This window comes from Staurois parvus, unplaced genomic scaffold, assembly GCF_062004578.1.
Source record: "Staurois parvus isolate SC_StPar_1 unplaced genomic scaffold, SC_StPar_1.0 ptg000320l, whole genome shotgun sequence".
Taxonomy (NCBI): domain Eukaryota; kingdom Metazoa; phylum Chordata; class Amphibia; order Anura; family Ranidae; genus Staurois; species Staurois parvus.
The window spans coordinates 2,364,406-2,381,023 of record NW_028318116.1 but is presented as its reverse complement, the minus strand read 5'-3'; the positions used below and the strand labels follow the sequence as shown (position 1 = coordinate 2,381,023).

General features: G+C 44.7%; 1 protein-coding gene across 1 annotated transcript; it reads right to left on the bottom strand.

Moving 5' to 3' along the window:
• Nucleotides 1-2,763: 2,763 nt before the first annotated feature.
• Nucleotides 2,764-11,978, bottom strand: LOC149457483 (uncharacterized). Its single transcript, XM_089683652.1, has 5 exons — nucleotides 11,647-11,978; nucleotides 11,054-11,177; nucleotides 8,135-8,313; nucleotides 3,907-4,032; nucleotides 2,764-2,967 (listed from the first exon to the last, which is right to left on the bottom strand). Exons 1-5 carry the CDS (start codon nucleotides 11,689-11,691, stop codon nucleotides 2,884-2,886), a joined length of 558 nt encoding a protein of 185 aa, XP_089539778.1. The 5' UTR covers nucleotides 11,692-11,978; the 3' UTR covers nucleotides 2,764-2,883.
• Between the last annotated feature and the right edge of the window lie 4,640 nt (nucleotides 11,979-16,618).

The following is a 16,618-nucleotide window of genomic DNA, read 5'->3' as shown; positions in this document are numbered from 1 at the left end:
CAGAGGTTCCTGCACTACCTTGATGCAACTTTACACTCTGATGCTATTTGAATGCCTAAGTTACATTATGGCAGTATTTATACAGTGCACCCAGAAAGTATTCACAGCACTTACCTTTTGCCACATTTTATGTTACCGCCTTATTCCAAAACAGATTAAATTTATTTTTTTCCTCAACATTCTACAAAGAATACCCAATAATGACAACATGAAAGAAGTTATTTTTTAAATCTTTGCAATTTATTACAAATTAAAATCAAAAACTAAACAAAAAAAAAAAAAACAAAAAAAAAAAACCAAACACATGTACATAAGTATTCACAGCCTTTGCTCCATACTTTGTTGAACCCTTCTAGCACCAATTACAGCCTCAAGTGGTTTTGATTATGATGCTACAAGCTTGGCACACCTATTTTTGCACAATTTCTTCCATTCTTCAAGCTCAATCAGGTTGGATGGGGAACGTGCACAGCCATTTTCAGATCTCTCCAGAGATGTTCAGTCGGGTTCAAGTCTGGGCCACTCCAGGACATTGACAGAGTTGGCCCGTAGCCACTCCTTTGTTATGTGGGCTGTGTGCTTAGGGTCATTGTCCCGTTGAAAGATGAAATGTCGCCCCAGTCTAAAGGTCCAGAGCGCCCTGGAACAGGTTTTCATCAAGGATGTCTCTGTACATTGCTGCATTCATCTTTCCTTCGATCCTGACTAGTCTCCCAGTTCCTGACACTGAAAAACATCCCCACAGCATATTTTTATTATTGTTATACAGGATTTATATAGCAGTATATAGTTTCCACAGCTCTTTACAAAATAAGGGAGACAGTACAATTACAATACATTTCAGTACAGAAGGAATGGGAGGGCCCTGCTCGTGGCGCTTACAATCTAAAGGAAGGGGGAGGTGGTACAAAAGGTGATAGCTACGGGGGATGATCTGGTGGAGGTGATTCAAATACCGTTCGTAGGTGGAGGTGGGGTAGGCTTCCCTGAAGAAGTGCGTTTTCAAAGATCGCCTAAAGGCAGACAGGGTGGGGGCTGACCGAACATACTGTGGTAGGGAGTTCCAGAGGAAGGAAGAGGCTCTGGAGAAGTCCTGGAGGCAAGCGTGGGAGGAGGTGAGGAGGGAGCTAGAGAGGAGGATATAATGGAGTGGAGTGGGCGATATCTGTGGATAAGGTTGGTGATGTAGCTAGGGGCAGTGTTGGAGGGCTTTGTAAGCTGTGGTTAGTATTTTGAATTTTATATGTTGGTTTAGTGGGCATGATGCTGTAGGGAAGGTATTGGCCAGGTGGTGAGCGGTGCCTGGTTTCCTCCAGACATGACACTTGGCATTCAGGCCAAAGAGTGCAATCTTTGTTTCATCAGACCAGAATGTTTTGGTTCTCATGGTCTGAGAGTCCCTCAGGTGCCTATTGGCAAACTCCAGGCGGGCTGCATTTGCTTTTCACGCAGGAGTGGCTTCCGTCTGGCCACTCTACCATACAGGTCTGATTGGTGGATTGCTGCAGAGATGGTTCTTCTTAAAGGTTCTCCTCTCTCCGCAGAGAAATGCTGGAGCGCTTTCAGAGTGACCATCGGGTGTTGGTCACTTCCCTGGCTGAGGCCCTTCTCTCTCGATCGCTCATTTTGGCCGGGGGCTCACTCTACGAAGATTCCTGGTGGTTCCAAACTTCTTCCATTTACAGATGGAGGCCCCTGTGCTCATTGGGACCTTCAATTCTGCAAAAAAATGTTCTTTACCCTTCCCCAGATTTGTGCCTTGATACAAGCCTGTCTTGGAGGTCTACGGACAAGTCCTTGGACTTTATGACCTGGTTTGTGCTCTGACATGCACTGTTAACTGTGGGACCTTTATATAGACAGGTTTATGCCTTTCGTAATAATGTCCAATCAACTGAATTTCCCACAGGTGGACTCCAATCAAGTTGTGGAAACCTCTCAAGGATGATCAGTGGGAACAGGATGCACCAGAGCTCAATTTTGAGTGTAATGGCAAAGGCTGTGAATACTTGTACATGTGGGTTTTCTTCATTTTTTATTTTTAATAAATTGCAAAGATTTCAGAACCAACTTCTTTCATGTTGTCATTATGAGGTATTTGTAGAATGTGGAGGAAAAAAATTAATTCAATCCATTTTGGAATAAGGCTTTAACATCGCAAAATGTGGCAAAAGTTAAGCGCTGTGAATACTTTCTGGATGCACTGTATATGTCCTGGTCCTCTGGCATCTAACATCAGTATCCTCTAGGACAGTGGTCTCCAAACTGCAGGCCAAGGGCCAGATACGGCCCTTTGCTTGCTTTTATCTATCCCTTGGGGCACTATTTCATCCACTGATACCAACAATGGGGATTAATTCCCCCTTAATGACACCAAGGATGGGGCACAATATCTCCCAATGACACCAATGAGGCCCACTAACACCAATGATAGGGCATAATTCCCCCTGCTGACACAAATGATGGGATGCTATTCCTCTATAGGACACCAATTCTGGGGCACAATTCATCCCAATGATGCCAACGATGGGTCACAATTTCTTCCAAGGACACCAACGATGTAACACCATTCCTCCCACTGACACCAAAGATGTGGCATTGTTTTTGCCCCACTGACATCGGGACCTTTTATACTCTCAAAAGGTCACAGTCCGACCCCCCTAAAGTCTGAAGGACAGTAGTTTGGCCCTTTATCTAGAACGTTTGGAGAACCCTGCTCTAGGACATCCCAGATCCCTCTTCACACACAGGAAACTGAAAAGATGCATTTAATAAATAGTTTATTAATAAATTATATTTAAACTGAATTCACACAGCTTGGAGCTCATATAAACTCCTGCAATAAGGGGAACTTTGAATATATATCATCCAGGTCACTTTCTGTCACCCTTTACATGCTTGATTGATGGCAATATTTAAATCCATCTCAGTCTGGTCAATCTGCTGGGATATCTGTTGGAGCAGAACCTGAAAACACAAGACCAATCAGTCAAAGATGGAGCACAGTGACTGGACCATCAAGAGGTTTTTACCCCTTTAAAACCATGCTATGGATTTTTTTTAAATACAAAAAACACCTAGGGGAGCAATATTCACATCGAATCAAGAGATCCCCACAGTACCTCCCTTGCCACAAGAGGTTTTTGGTCTCATGGATTAAATGCTGCCCAGCATCACTCAGACAGAATACAAAGTGGTGGTATAGAGGTCTAGACTCCAGAGAGCCCCAGCCTTCATGGGAGGATCACCAGTGATATTAAATGCTCATACTTGTCTGGGGGTAGAGGAGTAAGGAGTAGTACTTATTCCTTGATCAAGCAGTGTCCTTTCAGCTCCCTACTACTCCCCTGTAAATCTGCCTCTCCAAGGTGCTCTGGCCACTCTTGCATGCCTGCTATTTCCACATACAATGCAGTACCAGAGGGGAGAAGAGAACAGTGCCAGAGAGGGGTAAGGAATTACATCTCCTCTAGACTACAGTGATATTAAAAAGGCAAAAACCACACACACGTTATATTGCACCTTAAAATTGTGCCAGTGTGAACCAGCCCTTATTGGCAGAATTTGGTTCTGGCCAGCTCAGTGGATTGCTTCAAAAAAGTCCTGGATTATTTCTTGGATACACAGAACATAACTGGATACTAACATTTATAGGTAAAGTTGATCCAGGGAATATCCGATCGCCTCTCGGGGGATCAGGAAGGAACTTTTCCCCAGCAGGAGCAAATTGGATCATGCTTTGCTGGGTTTTTTGCCTTCCTCTGGATCAACTGTGGGTGTAGGGTTATTTTTTTTTTTTTATGGTTGAACTGGATGAACTTTGTCTTTTTTCAGCCAGACTATGTAACTATGTAATTTTTGTGGTTTTTAACCGGAAAAAAACAAAACAAAAACCCAAACACTCACATTTATCTGGTCCTGGCACTGGTAGATCCCAGCCTCTACATCACTTCGCTGCTCTCTGCTGCTGCAAGCTGTTAGGCGTCTCCGCTCCGATTTGGGACTAGGGTCTCCTGTCCTACGCGGATCAACCTGTGTAAGGAAAACAAGGGTGGATACACCATGAAGCAGATGAGGAAATAAACCAGAAACTAATTCTCCTACGTTCTAGGACCCAGGCGGGTGGATTGAACCAGACCCAGAAAAAACAAAAAAAACAGAAAACAAAAAACGACCACCAGTGCATATAGAGTTGTGCAGCTCCAAACAAGGCTGGGGAAGCCCGACCAATACTGCAAAGCGAAACAAAAACGAGAAGTGCGCCAACCTTGCGCATTACCTCAGTAACCAAAATTTATTAATGCAAAATGATACTCACAAACAGCGAATAAAATCAGGCATGTAAGTCCTCAAAGAGACTTGAAAGATAAGGAGCCAGCGCGAGTCCAATCATGGAGGTAGACACTCAGTACAGCTGACGCATTTCGAAGGGCATCCCAGGATGCTCTAGCTCTGATGAAGAAGGGATGCCCTTTGAAACGCATCAGCTGTACTGAGTGTCTACCCCCATGATGGGACTCCTGCTGGCTCCTTATCTTTCAAGTCCCTCTGAGGACTTACATGCCTGATTTTATTCGCTGTTTGTGAGTATCATTTTGCATTAATACATTTTGGTTACTGAGGTAATGCGCAAGGTTTGTGCGCTTCTTGTTTCGCTTTGCAGATGAGGAAATGCCACCCCAAGCATCCAAAGTACAGGTCATAGTCCACTTACCACACACTTCTCCAATCAGGGCTGCTGTTTGAAACCACTGGCTGGGCCCCAAACAGCCAACCTGACAGGACGGGCCACCCCCCAAAAAAGCAGTTTACTATGCTTCAGTTATGAACAAGCACAGTGAATTATCAGTACCGATTATTCATTGTGTTCATTCAGGAGAGAAAGGGGCTGGTAAATGTGACATTTACTGGACCCTTCCCCCACTCTCCATCTTGAAGGATCCCATTGTGTGCTTGCAGCTTCCGGTGGGAAGGAGAGTAGGAAATTCAGCAGTGCTGCGCAGGTGGGAGCACACGGGCACATGGGCAGCAGGGGGAAACAAATTGCGCACATGGAGAGTGATGGGTGAAAAAATGCACCAGCATATAGGCAGATCAAGCAGCTGCCTTAGGACATCAGGATAGGGGCATGGCAAAATCTACACAAAAGTACCCAGGGTAAAAGGGTCCTCCAAATGTAGCATAAAAGGCAAGAATGTTTATTAAAAACAAAAACTAAATGCACTTTGAAAAGCAAATCACTTCGCAAAGCATGAACCAATTTGCTCCTGCAGGGGAAAAAATTCCTTCCTGATCCCCTGAGAGGCAATCAGATATTCCCTGGATCAACTTTACCTATAAATGTTAGTATCCAGTTAAATTCTGTGTATCCAAGAAAGAATCCAGGACTTTAAAGCAATCCACTGAGCTGACCAGAACCAACTCGAGGGAGTCTATTCCACATTTTCACAGCTTTTACTGTGAAGAAACCTTTCTGTATTTGGAGATTACATTGCTTTTCCTCCAGACGTAAAGAGTGCCCCCTTGTCCTCTGTGATGAACTTGGTGTAGAGTTATTCACCCTGAGGTCACTATATGAACCACTGATGTATTTATACATGATCATATCGCCCCTTAATCTCCTCTTCTTAAGAGAGAATAAATTCAGTTCCTCTAATCTTTCCTCATAGCGGAGCTCCTCCATGCCTTGTATTAGTTTGGTTGCCCTTCTCTGTACTGTCTCCAATTTCCCAATGTCCTTTTTGTGAATTGGTGCCCAAAATTGAACTGCATATCCCAGATGAGGTGTTACTAATGATTTGTACCGGGGTAATATGATATCTCTGGAGTCTATACCATTTTTAATAGAAGAGGAATTTGCTCGCTTTAGTATGTCGACTGAACAATGAAGGAGCAGAAGCTATCTGGTTAGGTCAGCTCTCTGCTCTCCCCAACCGTAGGAGCATTCAGTGACTGACAGAACTGTGCAAAACTAGAGAGCCTTAAACGTCTGGCTGTCACATGTAGTATGCCATTACAGCTAACAGTCACATATAAAAATACTTATCTACACTTAGCAGTCACATATAAAAATACTTATCTACACTTAGCAGTCACATATAAAAATACTTATCTACACTTAGAATGACAGCAATAACTTTTTCCAGGAAAATGAAACCAGTTTGTGGTTTCAGGAAGGATGAGTCTTCAAATTACAGCAGAATTTGAGAGAAAAGGGGAAAAAAAAAAAAAAAAAAACTCCTTGCAGTGGGGCTTCCTCCACAGGGTAAGGATTAAAAGCTAGTCTATGGCTGGGGTAACTAACAAGCACTTCCTTATCCTTCTCTTTGAAATGCAAATGATCTTCCCCTATTGGCATCCTCAAGTGCAATGCAGAGCTATTGACCCCACATTGTACTTGATGACATCACAGTGCCTGCAATTGCTGGAGTCTGCAGGACCCAGCCTTACAGCATATAGAGAGCCTGTGGGAGTGAGGGATTAGGCGATTTAAAGCGTTAGTAAAGGGTAACTATATTTTTTTAAATGCCCCTCCCCTTTTCTATATATCCTGCATACCCAGTTTTGAAAAAAAAAAAAAAAAAAAAAAGGTTGACTGGTCATGAGATCAGCAGCTCTGGCTCTCCTGTGTAAGGCAGAGCAGCTTGACAACAGCTGTGAACTGAGAGGCGTGACGTCACCCATAGGCTCCCCTCTTTCCTTTCCCATGCAGCAGCCACTCATCAACACAAGAGCTGGAGCTGCTGCATATAGATAGCCTGATATTTCAGTTTAAAGTCCTTGTTCTGAATACCCCAGGCATAAACAAATATTGAGTGCTTGCAATGGGGGGGAACCAAACTGCAACTTCCATAAGTTCAACTTGGAATTTTCTTTTTTTACTGATCCCATTCATTCTCTAATTTTTTTTTCACTGATCTTTTATAATGGATGTTGCTGAGAACTTTGTTGCACAAGTTATTCACAGCTGTTGGGATCACAAATGTGAAAGTATTGGTTTGTACTGGGGCTGTAATAGAAGATCTCTAGCAGTCCCATGTAATGTGTCTCCAGTCTGACTGTCTTCTGAACCAGGTTCTCAGTTCACAACCACTCTTATAGCACATCACTATTTGATAGCTTAAAAGCAGATTACCCTTGCAACCAGTCTGATGTGCACAAAATAGACTGAAAATGAGGTAAAAGCCAACATGAAATTAAATGAAAGAAAATCCCCCCAGCCCCACTATGTCTGGAGGAAAAGAAATTTAATCTCCAAAATACAGAAAGGTTTCTTCACAGTAAGAGCTGTGAAAATGTGGAATAGACTCCCTCAAGAGTTGGCTCTGGCCAGCTCAGTGGATTGCTTTAAAAAACACCTGGATTGTTTCTTGGATACACAGAATATAACTGGATACTAACATTTATAGGTAAAGTTGATCCAGGGAATATCAGATTACCTCTCGGGGGACCAGGAAGGAATTTCTTTCCCTGCAGGAGTAAATTGGATCATGTTTTGCTGGGTCTTGTTTTTGCCTTCCTCTGGATCATAACTCATAATTTAGGATTATAACTTTTTTTGTTAATGCTTGAACTGGGCAGCACAGTGACTAAATGGTTAGCACTTCCACCTGGCAGTACTAGGGTCGTGGGTTCGAATCCCAACCACGGCACCACCTGCCTGGAGTTTGCATGTTCTCCCTGTGCCTGCATGCGTTTCCTCCGGGTACTCTGGTTTCCTCCCACACTCCAAAAGACATGCTGGTAGGTGAATTGCCTCCTGTCTAAAGTGGCCCTAGTAGGTGTATGTATGAATGTAAGTTAGGGACCTTAGATTGTACGCCCCTTGAGGGATAGGGACTGATGTGAATGTACAATATATATGTAAATCGCTGCGTAAATTGACGGCTCTATATAAGTACCTGTAATAAACTAAATGGACTTTAGTCTTGTTCAACCAGACTATAATTGCTACAAAGACTGTTATGGAAGTTTTTAATTTTTATTTTAAAGACCCTTTCTTTACATAAAGCATGTTCAAATGTCACTTCCATGGCAACATCAAGAGTTCCCAACACCCATAGTTACCATTCGGTTCTGCAAATTTACAGTCATTACATTCGGATTTCAGAATAAAAACCATCTGATTCCATACCGGTTCACAACACACTCTCTGTGTCTGTAGAGAATCACCACTCCATACATCATCTTCAAAGAGACTGTCCAGGACTTGTAAGTCCCAGTCCTCAATGTCTTCTGTTACTAAAAATATCTTCTGCTTCACCAATGTCTGCAGAGTGGCACTTCCATGTTTGATGGCTTCCAGCTCTAGATCTGGATCAGAGAAAATGCTTTTACTCTGACATCAGTGTGCCAACACCCTGCAATGTAGAAAATACACCGTTCTTCCTTCTCTTTACTTTTCTGATTACATCAGGGGTTATCACAACGTCCAATATGACCCTCTACAAAGTACAGCACACTCTGTTCTTGACCAATTCTCTACCTTTCCAATTACTTTCCCCACTACAATATCATACCTCTCAACATGACCTTCAATATGGCAGAAAGTCCTCTGCTCCTGATCCCCGCTCTACTTCATCGATTACCCCCACAGCCAGAACATCTCATCCTTCAACATTGTCCTCAAAGTACAAATGTTCTGCTGCTTACCACTTCTCTATTTGTTAACCTCATCGCCAGGATGCTCAATCTCAAACATGGCACTCCAGGTAGAATACTGTGCTCCTGGCTCTCTTACCAGGCATGGCCAGCTCAGTTGCACCCCCTCCCTTCCCCAAAGCTTCCAAACTACAACCCCCCTCCACACCTGATGCTCTGGCCAGCCATCCCCCATCCATGCACAGTACATGCACAGCCTGAGCACAGGCACCAAGATCTCCTCCTTGGTTCCTCCACAAACTACACAGAGCTGAAATCCCATTCCCATACACACAGGTTCAATCGGCACAGTGTTTAGCAGCCGATCCGAACGATCTTTCCAATCAAGGAATTTCAAAGGTCAGAAGTGCAACATAGTAACCAGCTACACACAATTCAAATTATACCTGTGTGTAATGGAATCCGTTTTTGGTTATGTGCAGTTTGTGGAGGAACCCAGGTGGAGATCTTGCTGCGTGTGCTCAGGCAGTGTATGGGCAGTAGAAGAGGATGAAAAGAGCGCACAAACCTTGCACATTACCTCAATAAAATGGTGACTAATTTTATTTAATTTAGGAAATATGCCTGTTTTACCGTCACCTTTGTGAGTATAAGTAAACCATATCCACACAGGGTTACAGGTAAATCCAAGGGGGGGGGGGGGGGGATAAAAGCTAACACGTTTCGAAGGGTGCTCCCTTCTTCATCAGAGCTGGGTTGAGCAGATAGAAACTTCAGTATGGCAGAGTTCCCATAGCAAGCAGACATTCAGCCACTGAGTGTCAGTAATACAGCAGTTCAGCCTGTTTAGTCTCACATTTGTGAGTAGATTTCCTAAATTAAATAAAATTAGTCACTATTTATTGAGGTAATGCGCAAGGTTTGTGCGCTCTTTCATCCTCTTCTACAATTATATCAAGCTTCCCCAGCTTCATGATAGAGCTGCACAACTTCTGATCACCAGCGGATGAACACGCTGTTTGTTACTAATGCCCGTTTGATCTGAGTCTTTGAGCACAGGAGATAATGGATCTTTGGTGAGTATGTGCAGTGCACGGATGGGAGCTATACGGAATGCCCTGCCAGCGGTGAGCCCTCTCCTCTGCCCTGCCAGCGGTGAGCCCTCTCCTCTGCTCTGCCAGCGGTGAGCCCTCTCCTCTGCCCTGCCAGCGGTGAGCCCTCTCCTCTGCCCTGCGTCGGGGCAGGATTATCCAGTGCCCAAGGACAAAGGAGTCAAACTGCGCTCCCCCTTCATTATGTGCAAGCTTAGAGAATGCTACTCCTAGCAGTCATCCACTTAACAAAATGCCTTCTATCAGAATAAGTTCACTGGTGCCTCCATCCATACAGTAAACCTCCGTGCCCAGGACAGCTGCCCCTCCTGTTCGGCCCCTGTCCTCTGCACTGCCAGCAGCGGCCCCTGTCCTCTGCACTGCCAGCAGCGGCCCCTGTCCTCTGCACTGCCAGCAGCGGCCCCTGTCCTCTGCACTGCCAGCAGCGGCCCCTGTCCTCTGCACTGCCAGCAGCGGCCCCTGTCCTCTGCACTGCCAGCAGCGGCCCCTGTCCTGCCACAGTGATTCCCAGTACACTGCCCTTCTGACCTCTGTCCTAAATACTAATAGCTAGGTATACTACCCTACAAACTGGTGATCCTATCCTCTGCCCTGCTGACCCCCTGTACATTGCCCTGCTCACCTACCATCCTCTGTCCCCTGATATTTTTTTTACTGTACCCCCATCTCAGACAGGCTAGATCCAGCCCTGCTACCAAGATCACTCACCCACCAACATGAACCTCCATAAGGTAGAAAGTACTTTGCTTCTGTCCTCCTCCCCATCTTTCTGATTACACCAATTGTTGGCCTACCACCTACTCCAAAATAACCTTCAATATAGAAAATACTCTTCTGCTGACTACCTTTCATTACACTTATCAAAATGTGATATCGCAGCCTTCAACATGACTCTTCATAAAAAGGTAGAAAATTATTTGCTATATGGACACTCAAAATTGCGTGATATTATGGTGGCCACGAAACTCCAGCATATATCATTTGAGAGCAAACTCCTAAACCCACATATTCAAAACAAAATTGCAATAGGGAAATTGCTACAGAACAATCTAAAATGTATTAATGAAAAAAGTTACAAAAAAGTCAGCAAAGAATGGCTGTGCCCTCAAAAATCTCAGTGCAATTAAAATACGTGACTCAATATCATACCCAATAGGCTCAGAGACACCTCTGTATACCTCAATCCGCTGGATTGAAAATTAATTTGCAACAAATAAAAGGCATGGTTATCCCATTAATGATAAAAGTCTTCCATGGTTATATACTGTTTGATCAGCTTTGATCCCACTTAGATAGCACTTGTCACCACTGGCCATCTAAAAATCCCCTTAAACACTCACTTGCTTTCTCCAGATGTCTGGTAACGTCCTCTGCTCTGCGCTCCAGGCTGGATAAACGGGACTCTATGTGGGTCAGATAAAGCTGGTGCTCCTCTAAATCCACCTTTAGAGAGTTCTTCAGCTCCTGAATTGAGGAAAAGTTACCGTATTACAAACTGAAGAATGTTCAAAATTCCCTATAATGAAAAATAATTCTTGAACACCAACCTACAAGAAACTTGACTAGGGAAAACTGCTGAAAATACGGTCTGCTTGGCTGTCATGCAGATTTAAAAAGGCATTGCTACATTAGGTTGCTGACTCTCAGCGAGTATACAGATCTGGAATATAGTGTATCTCCTTCCTGTATGTGTGTTCCAGGCCTGACAAAGTATTGCTTTACGCCCAAGAAAAGAGCCCTAGCAGAGGCCACAATGGCAGCTCTTGCTGCAGATTTGCATTCAAACTGTTGGAACACACAGCTGTAATTTGAACCATTTTAGATTTCAAATATCTGTAGTTCTGATCAGTCTCAAGCTTTATAAAAAGAATGTTCATGGATGAGTTAACATTCTGGATATGAAAGGAGTGACTTATGACCGTTACACACCTACCTCTTCTTGCCCCGGCTCATAGGAGGCCTTCTTGGGCAGATCCATGTCAGCAGTCTGATAAACGTTACTCTGCGATTCTGGGTTAGACAACAAGACACGATTTCTTTAAGCTCATTTGCTCCAATATCATTCTATGGTTTCTGTGCACACTCACCCACCAATCTCCAGTTGCTGAAATACTAAAAATATGTAAAATTTCTATTAAGCATCTGTTAGAGGATGAACCATGGAAGAACTGGCATGGCTGCAAATACTCAATATGGTCGTGCTAATGTACACAAATACGGGCAGACGTGGGGTGCTCGTACCCGCACAGATGCACGTAACTGCAAATGCTGTGCACCATGGCGCACGCAAAGTATGGCCTATTAAAAGACGTTAGCCCACAAGTTGCTGGATGCTAATCATCCTCAATTCTGTGCTCCTGTCTGGCTGTATTCTTCGTTTTCCCATTGCTGGCCTGGCTTGCTCTTGGTTTCTCTCCTGGCTCTGACCTCAGCTTGTTTATACGTACTTCGCTTGCTGCCTGCTTACTGTGTATGACCCTGGCTTGATGGACTACGCCTCTGTTCACGGGTTACCTACTGTGTACGACCCTGGTGATGGTTCCCCTCCTTGCTTCATGCATCTGTCAAGATCTGCCTTTACATCTAGAGTGTCACCTACTCTGCTGATATCTCTGCATGGGCAAGACTTCACCTGCACCTGTTAAGGGTCATCTGCCTCACAGACATCCCTACATGGCCAAGTCTCCATCTGGTGCCTCATATACTCTGGTCTTCAGGCAACTAGACAGACAGCTGGCAACCTTTTGGGTGCAGCACTCCATCTCCACTCCCAGGGGTGCTCTGCACTCAGCCGCAAGGGAAGCCCTCTGGTCACCTCGGCCAGGTATGTGACCCCATCACCTGCACTTTTACAGCTCAAGGTTATACTACACTCCCACTACAATTTTAGGACAGGCCAGTACATCTAAAATGCAAAAACAAAAAATGTAACATAGCGCAGCAAATTGTCCTTAGACACAGTGACTGCATTAATTTTCTTATCTTAATGTTCACCTAGTGATCCTGTCAATAATACAATTCCTTTCCTAGGGTGACTATGATTACTATACTGTATATGGCCATGTTGTCACCCTAGGACAAGGTGGATGTGTTCTGTAGTTAAAGCTGGACTTTCTTAGACAGACTAACATGTACAGCATACAGTGAAGCATCCTGTATTAAAATGCTTCTTTGAAAATAATAAAATAAATAAAGTTACTAAAAATAAAAACCATTAAAATTTTGTCTTCAATTTAGAACAAAAACTAATCAAATTATGGCAGATCTCACCAGATAGGGATTCGAGACTTGGTTGGCGGCTCTGAAACTTCCTTCTTAATGAACGCTGCCTGTGGCTTTTTGGTTTCCTGTGTGACATCTGAGAAACCAAAAGTGTCAATATATTACATGGGCCAAGTTCAGTGTTAACCTTTCCTTCCTTATTGAAGTTCTGAACATGTGGATAGCAACACCTAGCAAATGGTCATCTGCTTGGAAAATCCTTTAAAATACTTATTGAACAAGAATATTTGATGCAGCCTATGGGACTTTATCTGATGTTCATAATCAAGTTCAAAATATCCTCCAACATGCATGTCGGCTACATGACATAGGTCCAAGCAGGGGCGGACTGACCATTCGAGCACTGCCTGAGGGCCAGGGGTCAGTAGGGGGCCCCATGAAATGCCCCTGGTATCTTTTATAGGCTTTTTTGGGTGTGCTTTGAGTGTGGGCAAGGACACAGGGGCTCCATGAGTTGACAGTCCTCCCCTGGGTCCAAGCATTCTCCACTCCAGGGGTGGCCCCTGTATCTTCGCCCACACTCAAAAAAGCCTATGAAAAGGTACCAGGGGCACCTCATGGGGCCCCCTACTGATCCCGGGCCCTCGGGCAGTGACCGAGTTCTCAAATGATCAGTCGCCCCTGCTTCACTCTACTATTCAAAGTTCAGATTTTAATCTATCATTCCAACCCAGAGGACGGAGAAAATCCTGTGAGTGCAAGAATACAATCTATAGACACATCTGACATTTGAAGGGTAAATAATAGACTCTTACCATTGCATCGGATCCTGCAGCCTGCCACTTTCTACATGATGCACACATTTCTGGTGTCCTAGGCATCCAGAAAGTATGGTTGACCTGTAAATACAAGCAGAAGGAATAATGTGCAGAGAGAAAAATCAGGGATGCAGCGATTTGGACAGCCAATTTTAAAAGCTAATCCTGACTTTTCCTCTGAAGGTTAACTTGGCAATACCCCCATTGTATATACACACAAACATGATTTTGCATTCCCAGGTAGGGGGCACGCGCGTCATCATTCTTGTGATGTCATTGGCTCCTGTAGGTGATCGGTGGAGCAGCTAACGAGAGAGATCTAGTGTAAACCCAGATCTCTGTCAGTGAGGACATGCTGGGTTTCATCTGAGTATCGGAAGCCTCCATAGAAGTCTGATAAAACTTTCTTGCAGTATCGGTAACTTCTGAGAGGCTTTTATTCAGCTTCAGCTTCCATTTTTGTTGGAGGTATTGCAGGTATGAAATATCCCAGGAAGCACTGGGAGAACAAGCAAACCTTTCCATCCAGATTTAAAACTAATAGAGCCACTGATAGACTTCATTTCATAATATGGGTACTACAGAAAATACTACTTCTACTACTGAAAATATATTGCAATGAATGCAATATATAAAAACACACTGCTAAAAAAAAAAAAAAATAAAAAAAAAAAATGAAAAGAACGCTTTAATCAGAGTATAGCATCAAGTCAATGAAACTTCTGGAATATTGATCTGGTCAGTTAAGTAGAGAGAGTTGTTAACTTGTTTAACACCAAAGCAGCTGAAAATTATTGACATGTGCACTAGATTGGCAACAATGAGACAACCCCCAAAACAGGATGGGTTTACAGGTGGAGGCCACTGACCGTTTCCCTACTCATCTTTTCTGATAGTTTTTCACTAGTTTTGCATTTGGCTAGGGTCAATGTCACTACTGGTAGCATGAGGAGATACCTGGACCCTACAGAGGTTGCACAGGCAGTCCAACTCCTCCAGGATGGCACATCAATATGTGCCATTTCCAGGTGGTTTGCGGTGTTTCCCAGCACAGACTCAAGAGCATGGAGGAGATTCCAGGAGACAGGCAGTTACTCTAGAAGAGCTGGACAGGACTGTAGAAGGTCCTTAACCCATCAGCAGGATCGGTATCTGCTCCTTTGTGCAAGGAAGAACAGGATGAGCACTGCCAGAGCCCTACAAAATGACCTCCAGCAGGCCACTGGTGTGAATGTCTCTGACCAAACAATAAGAAACAGACTTCATGAGGGCCCGATGTCCTCTAGTGGGCCCTGTGCTCAGTGCTTGGCACCATAGAGCTCAACTGGCATTTGCCATTGAACACCAGAATTGGCAGGTCCACTACTGGCGCCCTGTGCTTTTCACAGATGAGAGCAGGTTCAGCCTGAGCAGACGTGAAAGGGTCTGGAGAAGCCATGGAGAACGTTATGCTGCCTGTAACATCGTTCAGCATGAAAGTGGTGGCCATTTTGGTGGTGGGTCAGTGATGGTCTGGGGAGGGATATCCATGAGGGATGCACAGACCTCTACAGGATAGAAAATGGCACCCTGACTGCCATTAGGTATTGAGCGTGGGGGCCATTCAATGGTATCAATTACTTCATTCTCCAGGAACTGCCTGCATACTCTCACCACATGAGGGCAGGCATTGCCAGGAGAAACCCAGGATCCACTGCACCAGTGTAGGGTCTGACAATGGGTTCAAGGATCCGAGTATGTGGTACGATACCGCATAGCATTTAAAAAAACCCCAAACAATTGAATTCACTAAAAAATGCTACTAAAATAACGCATGAGCTATTTTATGAAGTCATGCAGCATTTTAGTAATGAAAACCATGCGTTAATGTTTCAGCTGTCAGCGGGGATCCCCACTGACAGCTGAATGTAAAAAAGACTTGCCGGCAATTAAAAAACAGAGTTGCCCTCAACATGCCCCCCCCAAAGCACCTTGCCCCCATGTTGATGGGAACAAGGGCCTCTTCCCCCACAAACCTGGCCTGTGGTTGTGGGGGTCTGCGGGTAGGGGGCTTCTTGAAATCTGGAATTCTTAAATTTTTTATTTTTCTTCTTTTAATAAAGGACTTGTCAAAGACGGTCTCCTGTCTCACACTATTCTTGTGAATGGGCAGCGGTACCCCATGCTCCTTCACATGGGGGGGAGAATCTGGGGGCTTCCAATAAGCCCCCTGCCCGCAGACCCCCACAATGACAGGCCAGGGTTGTGGGGGAAGAGGCCCTTGTCCCTGGGGACAAGGTGCTGTGGGGGGGGGGGGACCCCCCCATGTTGAGGGCATGTGGCCTGGTATGGTTTGGGGGGGTGCTCGCTCGCCCCCCCCCCCCTTTCCTGACCTGCCTGGCTGCATGCTCAGATAAAGGTTTGGTATGGATCTTGGGGGGACCCCACGCCATTTCTTAATTTTGGCATGGGGGTTCCCCTCAAAACCTATACCAGACACGAAGGGATTGTGCAATATGTAAGTGGGGTGTTATGTGGGTGTGGCTTTGGCTTTAGTGTAGGCGGAGACACAGGGGGCCCCATTATCTTATTGCCCAGGGGCCCCATGAGTTGTCAGTCTGCCCCTAATAGGACCCCAGTACTGTGGGGGGAAAAAAAAAAAAAAACCACATTGAGCTGTCAGCAGCAGCTTCAGTGTGTAGGAGAGACCGTCGACAATAGTAACACTGGGTGACGTCACTTCCCAGATATTGACTGCACACAGAGGGCGCCACTGGAGACTGGACTGGGGCGGCTGCAGAACAGGCAAGTGTGGAGATTTTTCTTTCCAGGGCAAGATAGATCAGGCTTACAATGTGGCTGAGAGTAGGTTTAGAGGTAGGTTTT